The 27094-nt window shown below is 43.3% G+C and overlaps 1 protein-coding gene across 1 annotated transcript; it reads right to left on the bottom strand.

Annotated features, from left to right (window-relative positions):
* Window positions 1-744: 744 nt before the first annotated feature.
* LOC139323174 (transmembrane protein 45B-like) lies at window positions 745-15987 on the bottom strand. The gene is made up of 5 exons (XM_070952423.1): window positions 15804-15987; window positions 12945-13157; window positions 4569-4753; window positions 3482-3627; window positions 745-1027 (listed from the first exon to the last, which is right to left on the bottom strand). The coding sequence occupies exons 1-5, from the start codon at window positions 15985-15987 to the stop codon at window positions 919-921; spliced, it is 837 nt and encodes a 278-aa protein (XP_070808524.1). The 3' UTR covers window positions 745-918.
* Between the last annotated feature and the right edge of the window lie 11107 nt (window positions 15988-27094).

Here is a 27094-nt window from a genome sequence, read left to right as displayed (position 1 = left end):
CAGAATGTTCAAGAACAAATCTGAAAAGTGTTGGAAATGTCATCAGATACCGGGCTCATATTATCATATGTGGTGGATATGTGTAGAAGCTAAAAGATATTGGACTAAAATCCACACATGGTTGGAAAAAATGAAAAAAAACCCAAACACATAGACTTTAAACCAGAGATTTTTTATTAGGAATTATACCAGAACCATACAATAGAGAATTGAGATGTTTGATTGTGAATGCATTGACAGCGGCTAGAATTGTGTTTGCTAAGAACTGGAAAAATGAGAAAATAATTTTCTTTGGAATGATAATGCCATTGTTAAATGAATGACAAATGAGAATAATGATATAAAGATATATATTAGATTGATAATATGAGAAGTTAGATAATTAGTAAAATATGATTATGGGGAAGAAGCACAAGGGATTTGTAACCAATCGACACATTGCTTGAAATTGTAATGGATGAAGGATGTTTTATGTTTTGTTTGTTTAAAAAAAAATGCAAAAAAAAAAAGTTCAATAATTTGAAATAACATCTAAGGGACCAAATGTCCAGATAGTGCAAAATTAGAAGGCTTATTCATTGTAAGGCTGGGAATTCTGTCTATGTAACTGAAGATTTAAAAAAAACCCTTACAATAAGCAAATCCCAATTAGATTTAGTGGCTTCTTTCAGTAATAGTGCAAAATCGATCGGTTTCTTTCACTGTTGACAAAACAGATTGCTTCATAATATTTTAATATTTATATTTAATAAAAACTATTTAAAAAAAAATGTAAAGGAAGTCCAGCTACTTCGGCTTCTTAACTTAGACAAAGTCTTTTCGATTTTTTCCAGGTGCGATTAATCTTTGGGATGGTTAAGATTATTTCATTTTCAGGTTTCCGAATATGAATAAAAGCAATTGAACGATCCATCTGCCTTATTCTTCATCTGATTCGTTTATGAGGGGAGCATGTGCATTCTTTTCCTTCCGTATGCCAAGTCCAATCGTAATTTGTCTGTGGCTCTTTTTACAATTCTGCAGGTAGCTGTAGACAATGATAAGATAATTTTAATTAGTCCCACTGTAGTTCTGTTCAGCTGATTGCTTATGAGGTCATTTGGGTGGAAAAGAAACTGGGAGAAGCTTTCAACTTTCAAAAACCTTCTGCAAACAACCAGGATAATTGTCCTACAAGGAGGAGACACTATTATCTCCCCACCCCACCCCACCCCACCCCAATGTCAACCATGAAGTTGGTTGAACTGTGGCCACTTTCTTTTTTGTAGTTTCTAGGGAGGTTTCTGTTCTCACTGATTCAGGGCTGACACAGCCTGGAGTGAAGGGGCCAGGGAGGGGGTTTAGAGATTATCTGGGGTGTTGTAGCCTAAATAAAATTCTTTCCCCTGGGAATCAAGGACATCCGTGCAGGTGTCCGCAGGGTGGAGACTGAACTCATCTAGCAACTGGGCTGCATTCTGATTGGACCATATGACTGAGACTCTGGGGGGAGGTGATGTTTTACTTTTAATAGGGGTGGGGGGTGGGGTGGGAAACCAGCGCCAATTTAGAGCCAGTTTTCCACGAGGAATATGCCAATTTGATATGTCCTATTAAAAAATGTTCTTTGAGGGACTGGCCTGCCTCAGAGTTCTTCTTGAATGGGATGTATTTCTTGGAACCCTGAATACCCACTGTGTGAGTAAGAAGAAGAAGAAGAAGAAAAGGGGTATATCAGAAAGAGAAGTAACAGGAAGAAAAGGAGAAAGAGAGGGGAAATGTAACAGAGAAAACAAGAGAGAGAAAGAAAGGTCCACTCATTTCTCATTCAGGTCCACACCTCCATGGGAGTCATTGCCCATAGTTTCTCCTTGAAAAAACGTGGCCCTTAGTAAACAGGTTCCCCATTCATATGTTATACTTGATGCTTGAGAAATCCACTTTGAAGGAAGTTCTGGAGTTGCCTAATGGGATTCTGGAAACATAGGAACTGAGTAGGTATGTTCTGGAAGGAAATATCTTCTTCTGGAAGGAAATATACTCTTATTGACTTCTCGGACTCTGAGGAAACCTTGTCTGATTGCAAAAAGGAAGCTATGCCCTATCTGACCTTAAATGGTTCCAACTGAAGACAGGTTTCCTTATGGCAGAGTCTTCAAACTTGGCAGCTTTAAGACTTGTGGACTTCAACTCCCAGAATTCTCCAGCCAGCATAGCATAGCTGGTGATGACGTAACGAAAGGGCTTTGGGCAATTCCTACTATGGCTCTGCTTGAAGGAGGCAGATCTTTGTTATGTAGAATAGGCTGGCCCAGGCCTTAATGGCAAAGGTGGGAGGGCTGAGTTTCTGCCTCCCTTTTAGGGGAAATATTCTGCCCTTTTAATATTTCCTAAAATATCTCATTTTCCTAGGAGAGGGGTGGGTGCTAACTTCCTACAGTCTCTACCAGTGGTGGGTTTCAAATTTTTTTACTACTGGTTCTGTGGGCGTGGCTTGATGGGCGTGGCATGGCTTGGTGGGCACGGAAGGGGAAAGATACTGTAAAATCTCCATTCCCACCCCACTCCAGGGGAAGGATACTGCAAAATCTCCATTCCCTCCCCACTCCAGGGTGTAGGAAGTTAGCACCCACCCCTTTCCTGGAAGAGTGAAATATTTTAGGAAATATGAAAAAGGCAGAATATTATATTTCCCTGCATGAGAAATGGAGAAGCATATTTTACAGACAAAGCAGCTCCCACCTTCCTGCCTCCCACCCTTTGTCAATGGGCCATTAAGGCCTGGGCCAGTCTATTCTACATAACAAAGATCTGCCTCCTTCAGACAGAGCCATAGTAGGAATTGCCAAAGATCCAACAAAGATAGGATTAGCCCTCTACACAATAGCAGCAGAAACTCACCACATGTGACCTGGGAAGCACATGTGACCATCAGCCAGCAAGACCCCCACCCCCTGGGAGTCTGAAACCAATCAGGATACTCTTTCTGAGCCCCAGGAAATTCAGAGCCAGAGAGAGCATAAAAACCCGAAGATTTACTGTATCTACCCCCTTTCCTGTTCAGGAACTCAAGCCATGTGATCCTGTCCACCATTAAACCATCTTTCCAAGCAGTCTCCATGTGTCCAGTGTCTTTTTCCCCACTTGGAGCAGAACCTAGAACCTAGAAGGAGATTTCTTTCAACAAGGGGAAGGTGCAAAATCCCCATTTCCTCCTGATCAGCTGGGACTTGGGAGGCAGAGAATAGATGGGGGCGGGGCCAGTCAGAGTTGGTATTTACCAGTTCTCCGAACTACTCAAACTTTCTGCTACCGGTTCTCCAGAACTGCTCAGAACCCTGCTGAATAGCACCCTGCTGATGCTGTCATTGGACAACCACCAGAAGAAGCAACGTTTCTTATATTCCTTCATCTATTCTTTTATTCCTTTTGCAAGTCTCCGCATACCCCTTTATTCAAGGACATAATGTTGATTAGGAATGTATTATTCCAGAAAATTTACCAATAGACCAGGGAATAATTCACTGCCGTAATGAAGATTGCAAGGGCAAAATGCCAGCAGAAGCACATGGTGATGAACATTAAGTTGCTGTGGTCATTCAGATCCCATTCTGGTCCTCCCCATGGTGGATACAACACAAAACCTATCTGGATTAAAAAAAAAGAGTATTTATGATCTATGCAATTGATAGGCATGTCAAGTCTTGGGGTAAAGCACGAATGGCAAACATTGAGTTTAGAAGCTGTCCAGCATAAAAATAATTCATCTAACACCTTATTTAATATATGTTTTACCCCACACTTCTCCTTTCCCAACAATGTCCAAGTTCTGATGATATTCTAATAAAGAGATTAGAGGCCAGTGAGGCAGTGTTTAAACAGAACTATGATTACATTACTACTTTGGAACTCTGAATTAGCTAAACTTCGATGCTCAAATCAGTTCATATTGGCTGTATAACAGTGTTGAAATCCAACAATTTTTTACTACCATTCTGTGGGCATAGCTTGGTGGGCGTGGTGTGGCTTGGTGAGCGTGGCTTGGTGGATATGGCAGGGGAAGGATACTGCAAAATCTCCATTCCCATCCCACTCCTGGGGGACGAATATTGCAAAATCTCCATTCCCACCCCACTCTGGGGCCAGCCAGAGGTGGTATTTGCCGGTTTTCCAAACTACTCAAAATTTCCGCTACCGGTTCTCCAGAACCTGTCAGAACCTGCTGGATTTCACCCCTGCTGTATATGTATATACCTGTATATAATATCTTAAAAATTAAGAGCTAGAGAGATAAAAGCCACAACCACAAATGATATCATTGGCAGCAAGGCATTATAGCTGGTCTATGTTCACCAAGGTGCTAACACTAAACCTTTTGGCCAGTAACCATTAATTGCTGCACTCCATGTGGTCATTCACCCGTTGCTTGAGGACATGGCCCTGGACTTCCTCTTCAGGTCTGTTCTAAGCTACTCCATGCTTTATATAGTAGATTCAAAGGGGTTCCCATAACTTGCCTCGAACCTTAGCTTCTTGGCCATGGTCAACAGCAAAGCTAATTCAATAAGAAAACTGAACAAATAGCCCACCTGCCAAAGCCAGGTTCCTTGCAAGAGGGCCAGGCAAACTGCAAATAAGTCCAGAATCATGTTGTCATGCACGAAGACTTGTATGAAGCAGGTGGCAACGCCAGCAAAGATGGCTATCAGGAGCATGGAATGGACGTGTTGATCAAGCATTGGCCGTTGGCTGATATGATATTTGAAGAGGAAGCCTATTAAAATGCAGAAGTTGTTCAAAACTACAATTGTTTTCAAGAAAAACCTTTATACCTTAACATTTTTATAGTAATTTCATCAAAGATTACAATTTCCAATAAAAAAAAAACCTAATACGCATAAAGGAGAATAAAAAGCGAAAATAAAAACTGCAGAAGAAAAACTGGAAAAGGAAGAAAATAAGAATGCTATATATAAAAGGAAAAGACTTTCTCCTTCATCACAAGTATAACCATTTTGGTTGGACATTCTCTTAAAATAGAATAAATGACCTCTTCTTCCCATATCTCATATGTCCCCTATAAACAAATCCATAAAAACCTCAACATTTCAGTCCTGGTGTCAGCGAAAGTTCATTAAGTCTTATCAGAGATGACATATCTATTTTAACCTTGATCAAATAAACCAGCTTTATATTTCTTCCTTTTTACTTTTAACAATCTTGATCTTTAAACAAATAATGCTATTCCATTTTTCCTTTGTCCCTTCTCACAAAATTCTTCATTCTGCTGCAATTGTTGCTCTGGGTCATTTCTTCATCATTCTTGTGGACATTGATCCTAAGGTCAGGAGAAGCTAGTCTACTAATTCAGGCCCTATATGGGGTGATCATTAGAAATCAATCAGTCATTCAATCAATCAGTCATTCAAACAGCCAGCCAGCCAGCTAGCCAGCCAGTCAGTATATTTGTGTATGTGTATATATATTTGTCTGTCTATATATCTGTCTATCTATATCTATATCTATATCTATATCTATATCTATATCTATATCTATATCTATATCTATATCTATATCTATATCTATATCTATATCTATATCTATATCTATATCATCTATATATCTACATCTACATCTATCTATCTATCTATCTATCTATCTATCTATCTATCTATCTATCTATCTATCTGTCTGTGTTAAACCCACCATCCTGGGCCCAACATTTGGGAAGCCAGGCTCTGCCTGTCACAAGTCAGGACAAAGGGTGAGTGATGGAGGAGTTACACCTCCTTAAAAAAAATTGGCTCGGCTGGCCTGGCTGGTAATACCTTGCAGGGGTCCCTTTCCAGGGTTACAAGAGTACTAATAAATAATAATAATAATAATAATAATAATAATAATAATAATAATAATAATAATGTATAAAATGCCTTCGACAACCGATGGAGTGACACATTGGTTGGACTATCGGTTGGACAAATTTTGGGTCTGAATAGAAGGGCATCCCCCAGAAGTGACACATGCTACCCCCCTCCCCCCCGAGAGACATGGGAAATTTCTGAGGCCTACCCATCTTTGGACAGGACGGGCTAAAGAAGTTAGTCTATCTACATATTGAGACCATCAATATTGGAACAATGACTGGGAGAAGCTGAGAAGTGGCCAAAACCCTGAAGGCCTGCTGCACTGACATCACATGTATCCAAGAGATGAAGCAGAAAGTAGTGAAAGCTCGAGAGATTGATGAAGGATACAAACTATATTATAAAAGAGAAAGCCGCACTTGGATTGGTGTTGGTATTGTGATCAGTGAGAAGTATTGGAACAATGTTGTCGATGTCCGTTGAATATCCGATCAATTCATGACCATCAAAATCAAAACTACTCTCCAATGGGTCACATGCTATGTCCCCCAAATTGGATGCCCAGAAGAAGAGACGGATGAATTTTGGGAAAGGTTGGATGCCCATCTGCGAACTGTTGGTCCCGAAGAACACATAGTATTAGGAGGTTGACCTCAATGGCCATGTTGAATCAGCAAGAGATGGTTACAGCCAATGTCATGGTGGAAATGAGTTTGGATCTCGCGACGAGATAGTAGTGGCCAACATATTCTTCAAGAAGAGGCCTACACATCTCATCACCTACAACAGTGGTGGGCACAGAATTCAAATTGATTACCTGATCGTGAGATGATGCAATCTGAAATTGGTGACCAATGTAAAAGTGATCCCTATGGACGCAATCGTGTTCCATCACCCCCCCCCTCATCATGGACCTCTGGTTGGACATTCTAGGCCAAAAGTGGTCCTGAATCACTGGAGTGGAGCAGATAAAATGGTGGCACTTACTGGAGCACAAAGCTCAGTTTGTGGCTGCCCTTGGTCCCATCGATATGGACATGGACCAGCCAGCATCGGCCATGCGGGACAAATTGGTCAGACACGTGCACGCTGAAGAGACTGTTGTCCTTGGGAAGATGAAGCCAGGGAAACCGGCCATCGATAAGCAAGGTTGGTGGTGGAATGAATGGCAGACCCAAGAAAAGATGGATGGACTGCATCAAGGAGGACATGAAATATGTGGGTGTCACCCCTGGATCAAAGCAGATGGAGAGGGCTTTGCCGACAAGCGTACCCTGCCATAGCGGCAATAATGCTAGGAAGATGTGTTTGTGTGTATGTGTAAATGTGGATGTGGTGAAAATAATAGGTAAAGTGATAAAATGCGTGTTTTTCATTTCCTATCAGCGATCTTTGTATACTTATGACAAAATTTATCAACAAAATTTGTGTTCACGATAAGAAAAAAAAGAGGATTTTGAAAGCTGGTTCTGCAGGATCCTTACATCAAAGTCGAATAATGGAATCCTTCAGTAGTAAAGGAAATACATTTTGAGGAAGTGTTTTGGAAGAGTACATAAAGTACCAGTTTTATTGGTCTCCTGAGGAAAAATAATTAAAAAAAATAAAAAGGCAACACCTTGTGTCGTGAGGCAATGCCCTAAACTAACCACTGAATAAAACCATAAGGGAGGGAGGGATACTGGTTCTATGGATATGGGGCCGAGGAGGCGGAATATGGCTATCCTCACCCTTGAGCTTTCTTTCAAAGTCTCCATGGATTGGCCTGGTGAGAGACGGCCACCCTGGAAACTTTCGGGGTCGAATGATATGCACCTCCTTAGCCACTGTCGTGAGAGGACAGTGGAGCTTGGCAGCCTGACCATGGACTGGAATTTTCCCTACGCTTATAACATCAGTGGTCCCCCACCCTTGGACTGTTTCCCCTGATAGCTATATGTACTCAGTGTCGGAACTCCTCGCCCTGCGAGTTTCTCCCCTCTCGCAGATTTGGCCCCCCACATTATCGAGGGCCTATCTCGATGACGGACTTTGGAGTCCGGAGAGATGGCATGGAGCAAGGAAGAATTTATGGGGCTTTTTAGGGAAATTTTTAAAGATTTTAAGGGGTTCTGGGGGAGGGGGTTGTAATTATTCTTTTAAAGATATTGGGAAGACGACTAGGGCGGATTGGGGGGGAAATCCACCAGGGTCAGAGCCGTGCCCGGCACAGGGTAACGATTCGGGGGGCACCGGACGAGGGATTGGGAAAGGGATGGGGGACGATATCTATGAGGGCTGTACCATCGGCACGGTGAATGGGAGGGGCAGATATGGCGGGAGCTGGGGACCACATCAGGTGCTGGGGGCTCGCACTTGCTGTCTGAGAGCAATTGCTTGCCCCGGTCCCCAAGGCTCTGCTCGGATACTAGGTGGCTTAGATACTCAGGAGCTGGGCCTTCGGCTGATGCTGTGCAATGCCAGGTCCGTGGTCAATAAGGCCCCCCTCATCCACGATCTTATACAAGAGGGAGGAGCGGACCTGGCGGGTATTACGGAGACCTGGTTGGGCCCGGAGGGTGGCGTCCCTCTGGTTGAAATGTGCCCACCAGGCTTCAGAGCATTCCATCAGCCGAGGGCTCAGGGGAGGGGCGGGGGGGTGGCGGTTATTATTAACGAGGATCTGGGTCCGAGGGAGACCACTGTGCCTCAGATAGCCGGATGTGAGTCCCTCCTTGTGAGGTGGGGCCGTGGGGTTCAGATGGGCTTGTTGCTTACGTACCTGGCTCCCTGCCGCGTGGCAACAGCCCTACCTGAGCTACTCGACGTGATAGCCACGGTGGCAGTAGATACACCCAGGCTTTTAGTCATGGGTGATTTCAACTTGCCATCCGTCGGTGAAACGTCTGAGGTGGCTCGGGAGTTCATGGCTTCCATGACGGCCATGGACCTGACCCAGTTAGTTCATGGCCCTACTCACAGGGGAGGTCACACTCTGGATCTGATTTTTGTCTCTGGCCAGTGGTTGAGTGGTCTTGTTATAGGGGATATAGACATGGAACCCTTGTCATGGTCTGACCACTCACTCCTTCGCCTAGATCTTCGAACCGCGACCCCTCGCCGCAGGGAGGCGGATCCAATTAGATGGATCCGCCCCAGGCGCCTGATGGATCCTGATAGGTTCCAGATGGAGCTTGGGCCATTTCCTGAGGATCTAGCACATGACTCGGCCGAGGACCTGGTAGCCGCCTGGGATCGGGCGGCTGGTGGGGCCTTGGACCGAGTTGTGCCTTTGCGGCCTCTGACCCGATGCCGATCCCGTGCGGCTCCTTGGTTTACTGAGGAGCTGAGGGAAATGAAGCGCCGGAAAAGACGCCTGGAGAGCGGTTGGAGGGCCAGTCTCGCTGAATCTGATCGAACACTGGTAAGGTCGCATATTAAGGCCTACCTAGTGGCGATAGAGACGGCAAAGTCTAACTACTTTTCCGCCTCTATTGCGTCATCAGGGAATCGTCCGGCCGCCCTGTTTAGGGTGACCCGCGCCCTGCTCCATCCGGGAGTGCGGGAGGATCCCTTAGAAGGCAGGGCGGAGGATTTCGGACAATACCTGTATGACAAAATCGCCCAGATCTGGGGGGATTTGGACTCTGACTGGGTAGATCAGGGCAGGGTGACGAGGAATAGTCTTGAGAATGTTATCTGGGAGGAGTTTGATGCTGTGACTCCTGATGATGTGGACAGGATTTTGGGGAGACTTAGTGCGGCCACATGTTTACTGGACCCGTGTCCCTCCTGGTTGGTACTGGCTTCCCGGGAGGTTACACGAGGCTGGCTTCAGGGTGTTATCAACGCTTCGTTGAGTGAGGGTTACTTCCCCACCGCCTTGAAAGAGGCGGTGGTGAGGCCTCTCCTCAAGAAGCCGTCCCTGGATCCGGCAATATTGGCCAACTATCGTCCTGTCTCCAACCTTCGCTTTATGGCGAAGGTTGTTGAGAGTGTGGTCGCATGACAGTTTCCGCAATTCCTGGAGGAAACATCTTATCTAGATCCGTTCCAGTCGGGTTTCAGGTCTGGGCACAGCACAGAAACGGCATTGGTCGCGTTGGTTGATGATCTCTGGAGGGCTCGGGACAGGGGTTGTTCCTCTGTTCTGGTCCTGTTAGACCTCTCAGCGGCTTTTGATACCATCGACCATGGTATCATGCTGCACCGGCTGGAAGAGTTGGGGGTGGGAGGCACCGTGTTGCGGTGGTTCTCCTCCTTTCTCTCCGACCGGTCGCAGTTTGTGTTGGCAGGGGGGCAGAGGTCGACCTCGAGGCCTCTCATTTGTGGAGTGCCGCAGGGATCGGTCCTCTCGCCTCTCCTGTTCAACATTTATGTGAAGCCGCTGGGTGAGATCATCCGTGGCTTTGGGGTGAGATACCACCAGTACGCTGATGACACCCAGCTGTACATCTCCACCCCAGGCCACCCCAATGATGCCCTTGAAGTGATGTCCCAGTGCCTGGAGGCTGTACGGATCTGGATGGGGAGGAACAGGCTCAAGCTCAACCCTTCCAAGACTGAGTGGCTGTGGCTCCCGGCATCCCGATATAGTCAGTTGACTCCATCACTGACTATTGGGGGCGAGTCATTGGCCCCCACAGAGAGGGCTCGCAATCTGGGAGTCCTCCTGGATATGCAGCTGTCCTTGGAGGAACACCTGACGGCTGTAACCAGGGGGACCTTTTGTCAGGTTCGCCTGATCCGCCAGTTGCGGCCCTTTCTTGATCGGGATTCCCTGAGCACAGTCACTCACGTCCTCGTCACCTCTCGCCTTGACTATTGCAACGCTCTCTACATGGGGCTCCCCTTGAGGAGCACCCGGAGGCTCCAGCTGGTCCAGAACGCAGCAGCGCGGGTAGTGACGGGAGCAGCATGGCGCTCCCATGTAACACCGCTCCTGCGCGAGCTGCACTGGCTCCCAGTTGTCTTCCGGGTGCGCTTCAAGGTGTTGGTTATCACCTTTAAAGCGCTCCATGGCATAGGGCCTAGCTATCTTCGAGACCGCCTGCTGCTACCAACGACCTCCCATCGACCCGTGCGCTCCCACAGAGAGGGCCTCCTCGGGGTGCCATCAGCCAGACAATGTAGGCTGGTGACCCCCAGGGGGAGAGCCTTCTCTGTGGGGGCACCTACCCTCTGGAATCAGCTCCCCCCAGAGATACGGAGAATCCAAGACCTCGGTGCCTTCCGTCGCGCCCTTAAAACCCATTTATTTAGACAAGCCGGGCTGGCTTAAGATGAAATTTTTAACTGTTTTTTAAATGTTTTAAACGTTTTTAATTGGTAATGAGTTTTAATTGGGCCAAATTTATATATCTTTTAATTGTTTTTAATATTTGTTCTGCATGTTTTTTAATCTGGCTGTACACCGCCCTGAGTCCTCAGGGAGAAGGGCGGTATAGAAATCCAATATAAAATAAAAATAAAAATAAATAAGGATAATGAAAGCGCATTAACCTGCAACATAGGCAGAAACTAGAGGTAAAATAAACTACAAACAAAAAAATATTTAACAAGCGAAAAGCACGGAGCAATTGGCTCAACATACAGAATGCTGACTAACAGAGCTGGAAAAGACCTTGGAGGTCTTCTAGTCCAACCCCTCGCTCGAGCAGGAGATCCTATACTAGAGGTTCTCAACCTGTGGGCCATGGCCCACTAGTGGGTCGTGAGGGATTTGCAACGGGACCGTGGAAACAGCCAGTGAGCATACGGGCATGCGTATCTGCTTGTGCGAGCAGCAGGCGAGCTCGTCCGCACATGCTTCATTGGCATGAGTGGTAGGGGCACACTGCTAGTGGAAATGGAGCTGTGCATGGGCACACTTGCCGGCTGCTTGTGCAAACCATTCTCTCCCGCCCACCCCTGCTGGTCTGCAAAACCAGAAACGTTGGGGAACTCTGTCCGATACCATTTCAGACAAATGGTTGTCTAATCTTTTCTTAAAAACCTCCAATGATGCAGCACCCTCAATAACCCACAGACGGGGGCCTGGTGGTTAGAATGCAGTATTGCAGGGAAATTCTGCCCGCAAGATGGAGTACGATCCTGACGGAGCTCAAGGTTGACTTAGCCTTCCATCCTTTCAAGATCGATAAAATGAGGACCTAGATTGTTGTGGGCAAGATGCTGACATTGCAAAGTGCCTAGAGAGTGCTGTAAAGCACTATGGTGCATTACATAGACCTAAATGTTATTGCTATAATTAGAGAAAAGGAAGACATCCAAGCAGAGAGAACAGGATGTTCCTCAGCAGTCATGGAGAAGGTCTTATTTGCCATCCTAAACTGCATTAACAGTCTTGACTAGTCAAGATCAAGGGAGTCAAGATCAAGCAAGTCAGGATCAAGGGAGGTACTAATACCACCCTATAAAGCCTTAGTAAGACCACATCTAGAATACTGAATCCAGTTTTGGTCACCACAATATAAAAAAAAATGTTGAGACTCTAGAAAGAGTGCAGAGAAAAGCAACCAAGATGATCAGGGGACTGGAAGCTAAAACATATGAAGTTTGGGCATGGCTAGTCTAGTGAAGAGAAGAGAAGGATCAGGGCAAACATGACTCCAGTGTTCCAATACTTGAGGGGCTGCCACAGAGAGGAGGGAGTCAAGCTATTTTCCAAAGCACCCGAAGGCCAGACAAGGAATAATGGATGGAAACTGATCCAGGAGAGATTCAACCTGGAAATAAGGAGAAATTTTCTGACAGTGAGAACAATCAACCGATGTAACAGAAGTTGCCTTTGGAAGTTGTGGAAGCTTCATCACTGGAAGCTTTCAAGAAGAGACTGGACTGCCATCTGTCAGAAATGGTGTTGGGTCTGCTTGGGCGGGTGGTTGGACTAGATGACCTACAAGGTCCCTTCCAACTCTGTTAATCTGTATCTGTATCAGTTGCCAAGCACCTGAATTTTGATCACATGATCGTAGGGATGCTACAAAGGTTGCAAGTTTGAAAAACGGTTGTAAGTCACTTTTTCCCCCAGTGCCGTAGTTACTTTGAATGGTCAGTAAATGAACTGTTGCAAGTTGAGGACTACCTGTACTTTACTACTGCCTCTCCATTTGTGCCTACCTTCCACAAAGAGTGCAATGCCCAGCATGAAGCGGTCCAGCCCGGCAGGCATTAAGGTCGAGGAATAGGTGACTATATCCACTGCTCCAGAGATCAAAAAGAATAAATACATGGTGGAATGTTGCCAGTTCATCAGCTTCACCCAATGGTGTGGTTGCCCGCTGTAGAGATACAGGTGGGGTCCGTTGGGGACGAACTGGTCAGCAAAAAGCCCTGTTCAACAGAGACCAAAGTTGAATAGATCTGTTAGGGAAGTTTCATCCGAAGGGAAAGAAACAGGGTAAAGCCCAGCGATGTCACAGGGTGTACCCCAAAGGTGCTTCTTTCAAGAGGCAATTGGCATTTCTGGTTTTTCTTTGAAAATGTTTCGCTTCTCATCTGAAGAAGCTTCTTGGATGAGAAGCGAAGAAAAACCAGAAAGGCCAATTGCCTCTTGAAAGAAGCACCTTTGGGACAACCAGGTCCTGGATGACTCAGAATCTCCATAGAGTTTTTAAAACGTTGAGGTGTGACACACATCCAAAACAGGTAGAGCTTCCATCACCTTTTGTTGTGGCCTGCCAGCTGCCAGCAGAGCTGGCAGCAGACTCAAACAATGAGGAACTTGGGGAGGAACTTGGGCCAGTCCTGGAGTCTGGGGAAGGCTCTGATGGATGCTCTGCGTTGGAAGCAGAGATAGAGCCAGGGCCGTCCGACATTTCCCAGCTGCCTTCGGAGTTGGAGATAAGTGGGGAAGAACAGCTGGGGCCTGTTCCAGATGTGCATATGCGCAGAGCTGTCAGGAGAGGAGAACAACTGAGGAACTGGGGCCGACTCGGAAAGAAAGGCACACATGGACGCTGAATGGCCCCTCCCTGGCTGGGGAATAAATAGAAGCAAAAAGCAGAGTGGTAGTTGCAGGAGACAACCATTCGTATTTCTTTCGGAAGATTTGCTTATGGTGGTTGTGCCTCAGAGACTTCTTGCCAGGAATTAATTGACAGCTTTGCGACTGAAAGCTCTCGGCCTGGCAATTATCCAAGGACTGATAAGGCCTGTTATTGCAATTAACGCTTGGAAGGATTATTGCCTGGACTTTTCTGTGTGTGAATGCCATGAATTCACAGTAACTAAATAAAGAGGGTTTTTTTTCAGGACAAGGAATCTGTTTCTTCGTTCGGCTAAGGCTGGGTCAGAACATTTTTGTTGGTGCTAACCTGGACTTTTTTTTAAAAGCACCCCGTGAATACCACCAGCAAAATTAAGGTAGCATTGTGAGCAGGTGTGGGTTCTACTTACCTTTACCACCGGTTCACCAAGGGATCACATGCACAGATCACTGATGATGACATCCAGGGCGGTGGGCGGGGCCTCCCATCGGTTTTACTCCCAGTTCTTGCGAACCGGTCCAAACCGGGGACAACCCACCAGTGGTTGTGAGTATGTAGCAGGAACTGTTGAAATTTTCCCAAGCTTTGGGAATGCTTTTCCAGTGATAGCCAATGCTTTTCTTTCAACCTGTTCTTTCTAACTGCTTGTTTGATTGCAAGACTTTGTACCCTACCTTCAGCTAAAAAAGAAAGCAAACCTCGCCATCTATTTATTCAACACGTTTTCTTTTTATATCCAAAATATTGACACGAAATAATTTTAAAAAACCAACAGCAACGACCAGGGGAATAAAAAAAGGTGGGTGGGTGCATAATCTGCAGCAAATAACCCCAAGTCTACTTCAGATGATAAATCTTAAGTGGATCTTGAGACAACAGTGCAGTTAAGGATATAATTTGGCTGCTTAATTGGCTAGATATATTCATTAAAACAATTTGATTGTTACCAAAGAATGAAGTAGCAGAATTTATAACATTATTAATTCAACTGCATATCAAAGCTGCATATGGCAAAAACCCACTTCCTTTGTACAAGTCTTATTTAAATTCCCATTTAGCGGTAAATTTAACACCTCATTAGAAACAAACCCTACACAGGTTGACCTCATTGGCTGTGAAATTCCAGAGATACAATTTGAAGAGTGGTTTTTTTTTAAAATTTGATTTATATACCGCCCTTCTCCGGAGACTCAGGGCGGCTTACAATGCGTTAAGCAATAGCCTTCATCCTTTTGTATATTTATACAAAGTCAGCTTATTGCCCCCACAAACTGGGTCCTCAATTTACCTACCTTAGAAAGGATGGAAGGCTGAGTCAACCTTGAGCCTGGCGAGATTCGAACTTGCAGTAATTTCAGGCAGCTGAATGTTAATAACAGGCTATTAGTCTGCTGCGCCACCAGGCTCTTATGTTGATTTTGCAAGCTGCAATGAATTACGCAAATAACCTCACTTTTAGTTTACCCTCCAGATTTCTTTGATGTAGGTCAGGTGTCTCCCACCTTGGCAACTTTAAGACTTTGGACCTCAACTCCCAGAATTCTTCAGCCAGAGTTTTAAAGTTGCCAAGGGGAGGGAGGGAGACCTGTGAAGTAGGTGATTGGTTTGCTTAAAATGCACAAATTCAAAGCAAGGGGAGTGATAAGCAGCTACCCTCAAATCAGAGGTTGGTTGTAGCAGGTTCTGACCAGTTCTGGAGAACTGGTAGCAGAAATTTTGAGTAGTTCGGAGAACTGGTAGTAAAAATTCTGACTGGCCCCTGCCCCCATTTATTCTCTGCCTCCCAAGTCCCAGTTGATCGGGAGGAAATGGGGATTTTGCAGTAACCTTCCCCTGGCATGGGGTGGGAATGGAGATTTTACAGTATCCTTCCACTGCTATGCCCACAAAGCCATGCCCACAAAGCCACACGCACAGAACCGGTAGTAAAAAATTTGAAACCACCACTGCTTCAAATAACTTAAGCCAGTTGTCATATTGTGAGTCTTACCTACTAATGCAAAGAAAACTTTGACAGCCCCTTCGATGATCTCCAGATGTTTGATGTTCCGCTGTACGTGACTGTTCTTCTTCGGTGTCCTGCTGATATGTTTTAGCGGGTATTTCACTGACCACCAGAGGCCAAATAATATAAAGAAACACCCTGGGAGAATATGGCCCTCAAAATTTGCCATTCTGGTCCAGTCACTTCCTGGAGAAAAGAATATCCTCTTGTTAGAATCATTCAGAGAACTGTAAATGTGTGACTCCAGTACAACTGAGGTTGTGAGTCCAATATAACTATTTATGAAGAAATAATCGCTTCTAGAAAGAACAGGAACTGGAACAACTGGTTTCTCTCTTTGGAATCAATTCTTCCCATTCAGGTTTGAAGTTCTGTCCTTCTTACCATCTCAGTTTGCAATTCCTCTACCGGTTTGAGATGCGTCTTTCTTTTCCTTCTTCCTTTTAATTTGCTATGTGGAACTGTGGATGTCAATCCTATGAGCTAGACCAGGTCAAGAATCCAAGGAATCTCCCTTACTTTGGAAGCCTATATCAACACAGAATTTGGAAAACCCATCCATGACCTTTACTGGCCCCATTTAAATTCATTTTGGGTCTTGGGTTCTTTTTTTTTTTTTATTGCAAAAGTTTTACAATTACATTTTCACCCCTTTTTTCATCCCCCCACCTCCCTCCCCAAACTTCCCATCCTCCCTAACCCTCCCTAACCCTCCCCCCCCCAGACTTCCCTATTACATACTCATAACACTAATATATAAACCGGAACCCATCCCTCCCCCTATATAATTTTTCCTCTTTGTCTCTTTACATTAAAATATTTCTAATACATTATTTTCAAATAAAAGCTATTTGATACTTTCTAGTTTGGTATTTGTTCTGAACATATTCTATCCACCTTTTCCATTCCCATTCATAAGTCTCTTGTGAACAATCTTTTAAATACGCCGAAATCTTCGCCATCTCTGCAAAACTAGCCATCTTCAAAGTCCATTCCTCGATAGTAGGCAAAGCTTCATTCTTCCAATATTTACCTATCAACAATCTTGCTGCTGTTATCATATACAATATTAGTTTTATTTCACCCCGTGTAAAACCCTTAACTATACCCAATAAAAACAATTGTGGAGAAAATTGAATTTTTTTCTTCAAAACATTCTGCATGACCCACCAAATTTTTATCCAAAAAGCCTTAACTTTCCTACAGGTCCACCAAACATGATAATACGTAGCATCCAAACATTCACATCTCCAACATTTTGGCTGAACATTAGGGTACATACATGACAACTTTTTGGGATCTAAATGCCATCTATAAAACATTTTATAAAAATTTTCCCTCAGGTTCTGCGACTGTGTAAATTTAACATTCTGAACCCAAATTTTTTCCCATGTTTCCAACATCACTGGTTCTTCAAAATTTTGTGCCCACTTAATCATACAATCTTTAACTAATTCAGTTTCTGAATCCCTTTCTAGCAAAACATTATAAAGCCTTTTAATATGCATTGGACCTTTCTCTCTTATATGTCTAACCAATTCTTCCTCATGCAACATAATACCAGTTTTTTGGTCCTCTTTCCATCTCAATTGTAGTTGATTATATTGTAACCAAGTTAAGTTAATTCCTTCATCCAACAGTGTCTGTAATGTCTTCAGCTGCCATCTGCCCGCATCTGTAAAAAGAACCTCTTTATATAAAAACCCCCCGAGTGACATTATATTTGTATTCCACATAGTATGACCAAGATCCAGCCATAACGGTATTTTATAATCCCATTTGAGTCGGTGCTTCTTCCAAACTCTCATCAAAGAATCTCTAAGTATATGACTTTTAAATACTTTATCTGCTTTGTCGTCATAAAATAAATAAGCATGCCATCCAAATTCAAGATCAAAACTTTCTGCATTCAGTATTCCAGTCTTTTTACTTCCAAACCAATCACTTGTTAAAGTTAAAGCTGCTGCATCATAATATAACTGTAGGTTTGGAAGTTTAAGACCTCCTCTTTCTGGAACATCTTGCATAATTTTCAGTTTCACTCTCGGCTTCTTCTCGTTCCAGACAAACTTATTCACACCAGACTGCCAAACTTTCAGTTGTTTATCATTTTTAAGCACCGGAATCATTTGAAACAAAAACAGAAATCTTGGCAAAATGTTCATCTTAACTGCTGCTATTCTTCCAAGTAAAGACAGTTGCAGCTTTTTCCAAGTCTCCATATCTTTCTGGACCTCTCGCCACAACACCTCATAATTATTTTGAAACAATTTCATATTTGATTCTGCAACCTGAACTCCAAGATATTTTACCTTAGGTACAATTTCAAAACCTGCCCTCCTTTCAAGCTCATGTTTACGATCTTGTGTCATATTTTTTACTATCATTTTAGTCTTTTTTGAATTCAGTCTAAAGCCTGAAACTCTACCATAGTCTTGTATAATGTCGTTCATCAAGATTATTGATTCCATTGGTTGTGATAGGGTAACCACCAGATCATCTGCAAATGCCTTTATTCTATAATCCTCTTGCCTTATCATTATACCTTTCAAAATTTTAGAGTCCCGTATTGTATTTAGCAAGACTTCCAATGTTAAAATAAATAAAAGTGGGGACAACGGACATCCCTGTCTTGTTCCTTTTTCAATTTTAAACTCTGTCGTCAAACTTCCATTAATAATAATCTGTGCCTTTTGCTCTTGATAAATTGCTGAGATCGCCTGTATAAATTGGTCCCCAAAGTCCATCTTTTTTAAAGTCTTTAGTAGAAAATTCCAATCCACTCTATCAAAGGCCTTCTCTGCATCCAAAAAAGCCAGCACTGCAGGAATCTGTTTATTCTTATCAAGATATTCCAATAAATCTATTACTTGCCTTACATTGTCCTTCATATATCTGCCTTCAATAAATCCCGCTTGGTCCTCATGAATCACCTTTTGGATTACTGGCATCAACCTGTTGGCTAATACCTTCGCATAAATTTTATAGTCTGTGTTCAAAAGAGATATTGGTCTATAATTCTCTGGTTTTTTAGGACCAACTTGTTCTTTTGGTATCAAAGATATATAAGCAGTTGTCCAAGATGGGGGTATTTTACCCCCTTGTTGAATATTACAAAATAAGTCTCTAAGTTGTCCCACCATTTCAGCTTGTAAAGTTTTGTAATACACTGCAGTCAAACCATCCGTGCCAGGAGCTTTGGCTGTTTTTAACTGTTTAATTGCTACTGTTATCTCCTCCTCTGTTATAGGATAATTCATTCTTTCCTTTTGTTGATCAGTAATTTTTATAACTCTCTTATCATTTAAATATTTTTCTATAAGTCCATTCTGCACCTCTTCTTTAGCATATAGTTTAGTATAATAGTCCACAAAAGCTTCTTTAATTAATTTTTGTTGAAAAATTTCTTTCCCTCCAATATCAATACTATCGATAGTCCGTATACTTTGTTTTTTCCTCAATGTGTAAGCCAACCATCTGCCCGGTTTGTTAGCGTTGCAAAATGTATTATGCTTCGCATATTGTAGACTTGTTGCAACTTGTTCCGCCATAAGCATTTGAAATTGGTCTTTCAAAAGTTTTATAGCACTTCGAATTCTTTCATCTGTTGGGTTTTTAATAAGTAACTGTTCTTTATTCTTTATCTCCATTTCCAACTCAAGTCTTTTCTTTTGTCGGAACAGTCTATGTTTAGAATTCATATAAATAAGTACCCCTCTCATATAAGCTTTACTTGCGTCCCAAACAATTTCAATTGGAGTACCTTTATTCAAATTTATTTCAAAAAATTCTTTCAGATGCTTTTTAAGTTCTATTATATTTTTTTCATATCTAAACAAGTTCTCATTTAATCTCCAAGAGCGTCTCTCAACCTTGTCCATCTCAATTTCTATCCATACAGGGCTATGGTCAGTCAAAGTTCTTGGAAAAATCTTTGTTCTTTTTGTCTTGACAAGTAGATCATTTGACAACAGGATAAAATCAATCCTAGAAAAGGATCTATGTCTATCAGAGAAAAAAGTGTAATCCAATTCATTTAAATTATGTATTCTCCAAACATCTTTTAGTTCCATATCTTCTTTCATATCAAAAAAAGTCTGTGGTAGTCTAATTCTAGACTTTGCCAAGCTCTTTTTATCTAGTTTAGAATCAATTACTCCATTCCAATCTCCCATAATTGACTTCCGGTTTCCTTGTCTTCGGCGACGGCGGCGCTCTTTGAAGCTCCGCCAGCCCCGCCGCCCGTAGAGCCGCTTCGAGACGAAGAAGCGGCTCGAAAACTTCTAAATCCTAAAGGATTGAAGAAGAGAGATCGCAGGGCACAGGTTGAGCCCCTGTAACCCCCCAGGGAAGTTTCTGGGGAGAGAACAGGCGCGGCTCCCTTCCAGCCTGCTGAAACTCCGAGCGACGTGGGACGATTCTGCTTTTGCAGAACAAGCCGGCTGCAGGAAACTTAAAGTGAAAGAACCGGATTCAATAAACAGCGAAACTACCTGAATCCTGAAATTTGGAAACGCAAGTATCAGCACTTTATTGACTTTCAATTTGAGAAATGCGAGTGAGTGAAAGTGCTTTGAAAAAACATGGCGCCTAGCCTCAGAGTTAACGAGCCAGCGAATGTGGATTGGTGAAGTTATCTTGTTTTGTTACAAAGTTTCCAAGTTGCTACAAAGTTGCCTTGTTTGTTATAAGAGAAACAACAATTTCTCCCCTTTTAATACTGGACTTTGCTTTATTTTAACCCTTATTTGATTAAATCTGGGGGACTTTTTTAGAAGTCTTTGTGCAGGAGGGAAAGGAAAAGGAACTTCCCTCTTTAGAAAAACCAGATCACGAGCCAGGATGGCTTCAAAGAAGCAGGAAGGGAAGGCATCAGGGGGGGGATCCCCCACACACAAACATGAAACGCAACTTCCCCCTGCTCAACAGCTACAAACTCAGAAAAAAGAATTTGATGTGGGAGATTTAAAAGAATTTATTTCTAAAACTTTGGATGATAAATTTCAAAAATCTCAACAGGAGATAGATGATAAACTTCAAAAATCACATCAGGAATTTATGCAGGAAATTAATGAAGTTAAAGACATGGTGAATCAGAATCAAAAAAAGGTGACCAAAAAAATATCAGAAGTGGCGTCTGGCCTGGTAGGATTTATTGGGAAAGTTGATTTTAAAGTTGAAGAATTTAAATCAGAAGTTAATGTTAAGATGAAAGACAATGATTATAAAATTGATGAAGTTGACAATAAAATGCAGAGAATTGAAGATGAGATTGTTATGATACAATTCCGGGCGATGGAATTTGCCATACGGCTGCGGGGAATTCGAGAGGAGGAGAGACAGGATCTGAGACAAGTTTGCTCTGAAGCCTTGGCTAAGATTCTACAAGCTAATCCTGATTTGGTATTTCATAAAATAGATAAAATTTACAGAGTGAACTCTTGGGTGGCCAGACAAAGACAACTGCCCAGAGATGTGGTCATATATTTTACTGATAGAGAAATTAGAAATGATATCCTGCAAAAATCTTTTCATACTTCTGTACAAGTGGGGGGTTCACGACTTGAAATTTTTAAAGAACTACCTCCTAAAATGCTGAAAGCCAGAAAAGAATTTGGTTTTCTTGTTAAGGAATTGAAAAATTTACAGATACCCTTCCGGTGGGACGCACCAGCTGGGATAATTTTTAGATATAAGGGAGAAGGATATCGGCTGAATACCGTGGAGAAGGCACAACACTTTTATAGTACTATTCTTAAGGAAAGAACACCATCTCCACGTACATCTACGGTTTTGGAGATTAAGGAGAGTGAAGAGAGGCAACTGAAAGAACAGTCTAAGCAGGAATTAGAAACAGTGCAAGGTGCAGAAGGAGGTTTTCTGAGTGAGCCCTTGCTGGACTCTTCTCCAATTTTGGATTTGATTCAGTTGGCTGAAGTTAAAGATCAACGTATAACTAGAGCTCAATCCAAGCTACTTAAACAAAAGCAACAACAACAACAGGAAAGACAAGACAAGAAGGCAGTTAAGACTACCGTACAAGAGAGTGGCGCTATGGGAGGAGCGAGATCGAAGCTCTCGGATGAACTTCAAATATTTTGCTCTGCGCTCCAGAAAGAGGCTGATGACCTTTAAGTGTTTATCTTGGAATGTCAATGGGTTGAATTCAGCACAGAAAAGGAAGAAATTATTTACATATTTGAAACAATTTCATAATGATATAATATGTTTACAAGAAACGCATATCACAACTCAAGATCAAAAATATTTGATAAATTCAAAATTAGGAGCACATTTTATATCTTCAACCTCGCAGAAAAAGAATGGTGTGGTTATTTATGTAAATAAAAAATTAACAGCGAAAGTTATAGAAGTAGATCAAGATGGTAGGTTTGTAGCAATTGAATTGCTTACAGCAAATGGCCAAATTCTTCTGATTGGAATTTATGCTCCCAACCAACAACAGGACTATTTTTATAAGATGTTACATACTAAAATATTGCAATGGGACTATAGATCTATTTTAATTATGGGTCTTGGGTTCTTTTAACTATACTCAATTTAGGGGGATCTAAAGATCCAATAACACAAGTCCCCAAACAATACACACAAACAAGCATTCACAGCTATTACTCACTACTTCACTCTTCCCCACTGCCACTACACTTTCTATTCTGTTTGGTGATGGATCTAGCCCAATAACTCACAGACAAATTCTCTTTCACAATTGAATTCCTTTATTGCAGGCCTAGATGAATCCTAGGCCTTGTGGAGCCAGAGGTCACTGACCTTAGACCTTTCTCTTTCAGGTACACATCTGGAACGACTAGAATACCTCGTGGTGAGAGCTATTATATCCAGGAGGAGGGGCCAGAAGGTAAGGAGTGGCTATGGGACTGATGGGATATGTGGCTAGTTAACCCCTACAGAGCCATATGTCCAAGGTGGCAATACACTTAGGCATTTACCATGACAAAACCCCCTCTAAATGTCTAACTGGGTACAGGTATACAATGGTTACATACATACATACAAGTTATATACATGTATATGCTTAGGTTACATAGAAACACATATTTTTGACATGAGGTATGCATGCTGTTTATGTGGTAAGGGCTTTGTGAGTATGTCTGCAGTTTGCTCCTCAGTATCGCAGTGTACGGCCTTAATGAAACCTATTTCTGAGAACTGCCTGATGTGTTTGCATTTGATGTCAGTGTGCCTTGACCGCTGACCTACGGCATCGGCTCTTGAAATTTCTATTGCTGCTTTGTTATCTTCGTGAATGATTAAGGTTCAGTCCAAACACTGTTGACCAGGTCGTCGAACCATACCAGGTTGTTTGCGGCCTTGGGTAGGCAAATGAATTCCGCTTCAGTGGTTGAGGTGGTTACCAGTTTCTGCTTCCCTGTATACCAGTGAATGGGGCAGTTGTTAAGCAGCAGCACATAGCTGGAAGTACTTTTTCTGCTTTTTATGTCCCAAGCCCAATCAGCATCAGCATAGCAGGTCAGTTTCAGTTTTTCGGATATTTCTGGTTCGAGGCAGAGCTGGGCATTTATGCTGAATTTTAGGTACCTAAGCAATCTTTTGATGGCATTCCAGTGGGATATGGTAGGCTTGCTTACGTGCCTGGACAGTAAGTTAACGGCTAAGGCGATGTCAGGCCTGGTCCAATTGGCTATATACAGCAGTGACCCTATAGTTGATCTGTACAACTTATTGTCAGCGAAGGGTTCTGATTCATCATACATACTCTTCAGGAACTGTGGCTGCATGGGAGTTTCACTGGGTTTTACCTCAGACATGTTACACTTTGATAGTAATTCGATGATTTTTTCTTCCTGGGAAAAGCGGAATCCTTTGTCAGTTTTTATCACGTGAAGTCCTAGATACTTATTGATTTTGCCTAGCGATTTCAAGGAGAAGTGGCTCCCCAGTTCAGTGGCGAATTTGTTACATCTGTCTTTATGCTTGCCTATGTACAAAATATCATCCACGTAAACGAGTACACCTTCAAATGAGTTATTTTCTTTCTTTGTAAAAAGGCATTTGTCGGCTGAGGTGGTTTCAAAACCCATGGATCTGAGGGCTTTGGCTAGGAAATCATACCACCTCTTGCCCGACTGTTTAAGTCCATATAGGCTTTTATTCAGCAGCCAAGTCTTGTTCTCCCCTTCGTTATATCCGTGTGGTGCTTTGACGTATATCTCTTTGTCCAATTCGGTGTGAAGGTACGCAGTCTGTACATCGAATTGGAATACTTCCATCCCCAGGATGGTGGCCACCACCAGGGCACTCTTGACACTTTCGGCCCTGACGGTAGGCGAGTAGGTGTTGGTGTAATCTTCGGGGTATCTCTGGGTGAAACCCTGTGCAACTAGTCTCGCCTTGTACAGGGCCTTGTTGTCCTCTAGTGTCTTGACCCTGAACACCCATTTGGTTCCTATCGGCTTTTTGGTCTCTGGAACTTGGGCGGGCGAATACACTTGCAGGTTCCTGAGGCTCTCCCTCTCCCTCTCCATGGCTGATATCCACTTCTCTCTCTCTTCCTGGAGAAGGCCAAGTATGTCCTCATATGAATTGGGTGTGGTGTGGTTGTTATGGATGGTCATGACGTAATCTTCCAGTCTCTTTGGTGGTTTGTTCCTGTTCTCTCTGATTGGTCTACTGGGGTTGGCTCGGTCTCTTGCATGTTGTCTGCCTCTTTGTTTGTCAGGCTATCTAGCTTCTTTCCATTCTTTGATGTTCACTTTGTGGTGGTTGGTTTTGTGTGCTTCCACCTTCTCTCCCCACTGACCATGTTCGAGTGTGTTTCTATTGGCGAGGATGTCGTTGGAGTGGACCCTCGACCAGTTTGTGTTTTCGTGAAAATCAGCAGACCTGGATACGACAAACCTGTTGTTGTTGTCGATGAACCTGTAGCCCTTAGTGCCTGGTTCATAACCCACAAACCTCAGTCTCTTTGATATTTTCTCTCCATTCTTTCTCAGTTGTCTGGGGATGTGGACATCAGCTGGGGCGCCGAATATATGCAGATGTGCTATGTTGGGCTTTCTGTTGTATAGCATCTCGTATGGGGTCTTGTTGATGGAGCTTGACCACAGTCTATTTAGAGTGTAATTGGAGTAGTGCAATGCCTCTGACCAAAAATGCTGTCCCATCCCAGCATCCTCCAAGGTGCACCTCATCATCGTTTGTAACACCCTGTTTTTTCTCTCTACGACCCCATTCTGGAAGGGCGAGAACGGTGAAGAGGTGTAATGCGCTATGCCCCGCTCCCTCAGCCACCTTGTGAATTCCTTGGCCATAAACTCCGAGCCCCTGTCTGTCATTATTTGCCTTATTTTCATATTGTGTTGCATTTCTATTCTTTTGTGGAACTCTTTGAATCTTTGGAACACCTAGTTTTTGTGTTTGAGACATACCCATATCTGGTAAAGTCATCCACAATGGTGAGGAAGAATCGTTTCCTATGCCTGACAGATAGTTTCAATGGCCCTACCAAGTCCATATGTACTAATTGGAAGGGGGACCCGGTGGTTTGTTTTGACCTTTTGGGTATGGCCTTAACTCTAATCTTTGAACGCTTACAGATTGAACACTCCAGGTAATTTTCGCAGTTCTTTACTTTGAGGCCTTCGGTACACTCTGACATTCTTTTTACAATAGGAAAGCTGATGTGTCCCAGCCTTCTGTGAAGGAGGTGGGCGCAGTTATCATGCAATGGCTTCCCAATGGATACAGAATTATTGACATTTTGTTTACATTTGGTTGCCCCCTGCTGTACCCCCTCTGTTTCTGTGTTTTCATCTGCTTTGTGGTCTGTACTAGTGTTGATGCTTCCTTCCTCTCTTGTGTCAGGTGTGAAGTAGGGTAGGCCCTCATGCATGGTTACCTTTCCTATCTCCTCCCCCTGCTTAATCATGTAGGCCTTTCCATCCTTAAATACTACTTCGGTGTTTGTGTTCTGTGTCAGCTTGGTAATAGCCAGTACGTTGTGGGGTATCCCTGGCACATACAGTACCCCTTCTATTTTTTTCCTATTTGTGGGATGTATGTGTTTCCCTTCCCTATTACTTGAACTTTGCTTTGGTTTGCTACCTTTAATTCAAAGTTTGCTTCTGTAAGTGACTCTAGTAGCTTTGGGTTGCAAGTTGTGTGATTTGTGGCTCCTGAATCCAGAAGCCACGTGTCTCTGCCTGTCTTGTGTTTAGTGTCTGAGTCATCGTGTCTGAACCCATACATAGAACCCGGGTTACTGTCTCTAGAGTTGTCCCTGCGTTCATGATGCCTCCTGGGGTTGGGGGACCACCCTCGCCCCTTTTCTTTGGGGTACCTGCACTCAGGTTATCACCCTCCTCTATTGTCATTGTGTCTCCTATCCCTGTGGTTTCTGGGGCAGTCTCTTCTTAAGTGGTTCCTGGACCCACAAGAGTAACATTCTGGGGTGTTTCTTGTTCTATCCTGAAACTCAACCCTTCTAGTTGGCCTGGGATCCCTCCTGGACAGGTGGCGATCCCTCCTCAGATTGTCCTCTGCAATAAGTTTGTTTGTTAATGTGCCTAGTGATAGGTGTTGCAAGCTGAGGCTATCTAGTTGGGTTACGAAATTGTCCCAACTGCTATCTAAAGAGTTTATGATGATACTTATCATGCTCTCTTCAGTGATTATTTCCCCCCTCTGCATGAGCTCTGCCCTTGTTGTGTTTAATTTTAGTATGTGCTCGCTCATGGGGACCCCTTTCTTATGTCTAGCAGAATGGAACTCTCTAGATATTCTAGTGGTTGTGGCTCTACTCTGGCTGTAAAACAGGCTGCATAATTTTTGTACAATTTCAGATACAGTCAGGTTATTTTCAATGGTAGGATACATGGCAGAAAGAATGGTAGTTAACATAATACAAAATGCCCTATGGTGAATACAGTCAATTTCCAGTGCCCAGAGTTTCTGTGGAGGTCTGTTGATTAGAAATAGTGCATTTTCTCTCATGAGAACAATTTGCAATTGCTGACACCACTCTATGATATTACCCCCATCTAATTGTAATTTTGGTAAATTGGCATAATTTGCCCCAGAATTGTTAGGGTAGTTACTTACTGGGGGGAGCTGTCCATGGTCCATTGTGTGATTGAACTCGCAATAAGGCCTTGGGATGTCTGTTGCAAGTCTGTATTTACTTGTCTCTATGTAACTTGCTTCTCTTGTTGCAGGCGGCGACTGGGCATGCGCGAAGCTCATTTCGCGCTGGAGTCCGTCGAGTGAAGGTCCTGCTG

Source organism: Pituophis catenifer, unplaced genomic scaffold (assembly GCF_029215685.1).
Source record: "Pituophis catenifer annectens isolate HBS135680 unplaced genomic scaffold, rPitCat1.0.hap2 SCAF_12, whole genome shotgun sequence".
Lineage (NCBI taxonomy): Eukaryota > Metazoa > Chordata > Lepidosauria > Squamata > Colubridae > Pituophis > Pituophis catenifer.
The sequence above is the reverse complement of the archived record's forward strand: the minus strand, read 5'-3'. Positions and strand labels throughout refer to the sequence as shown.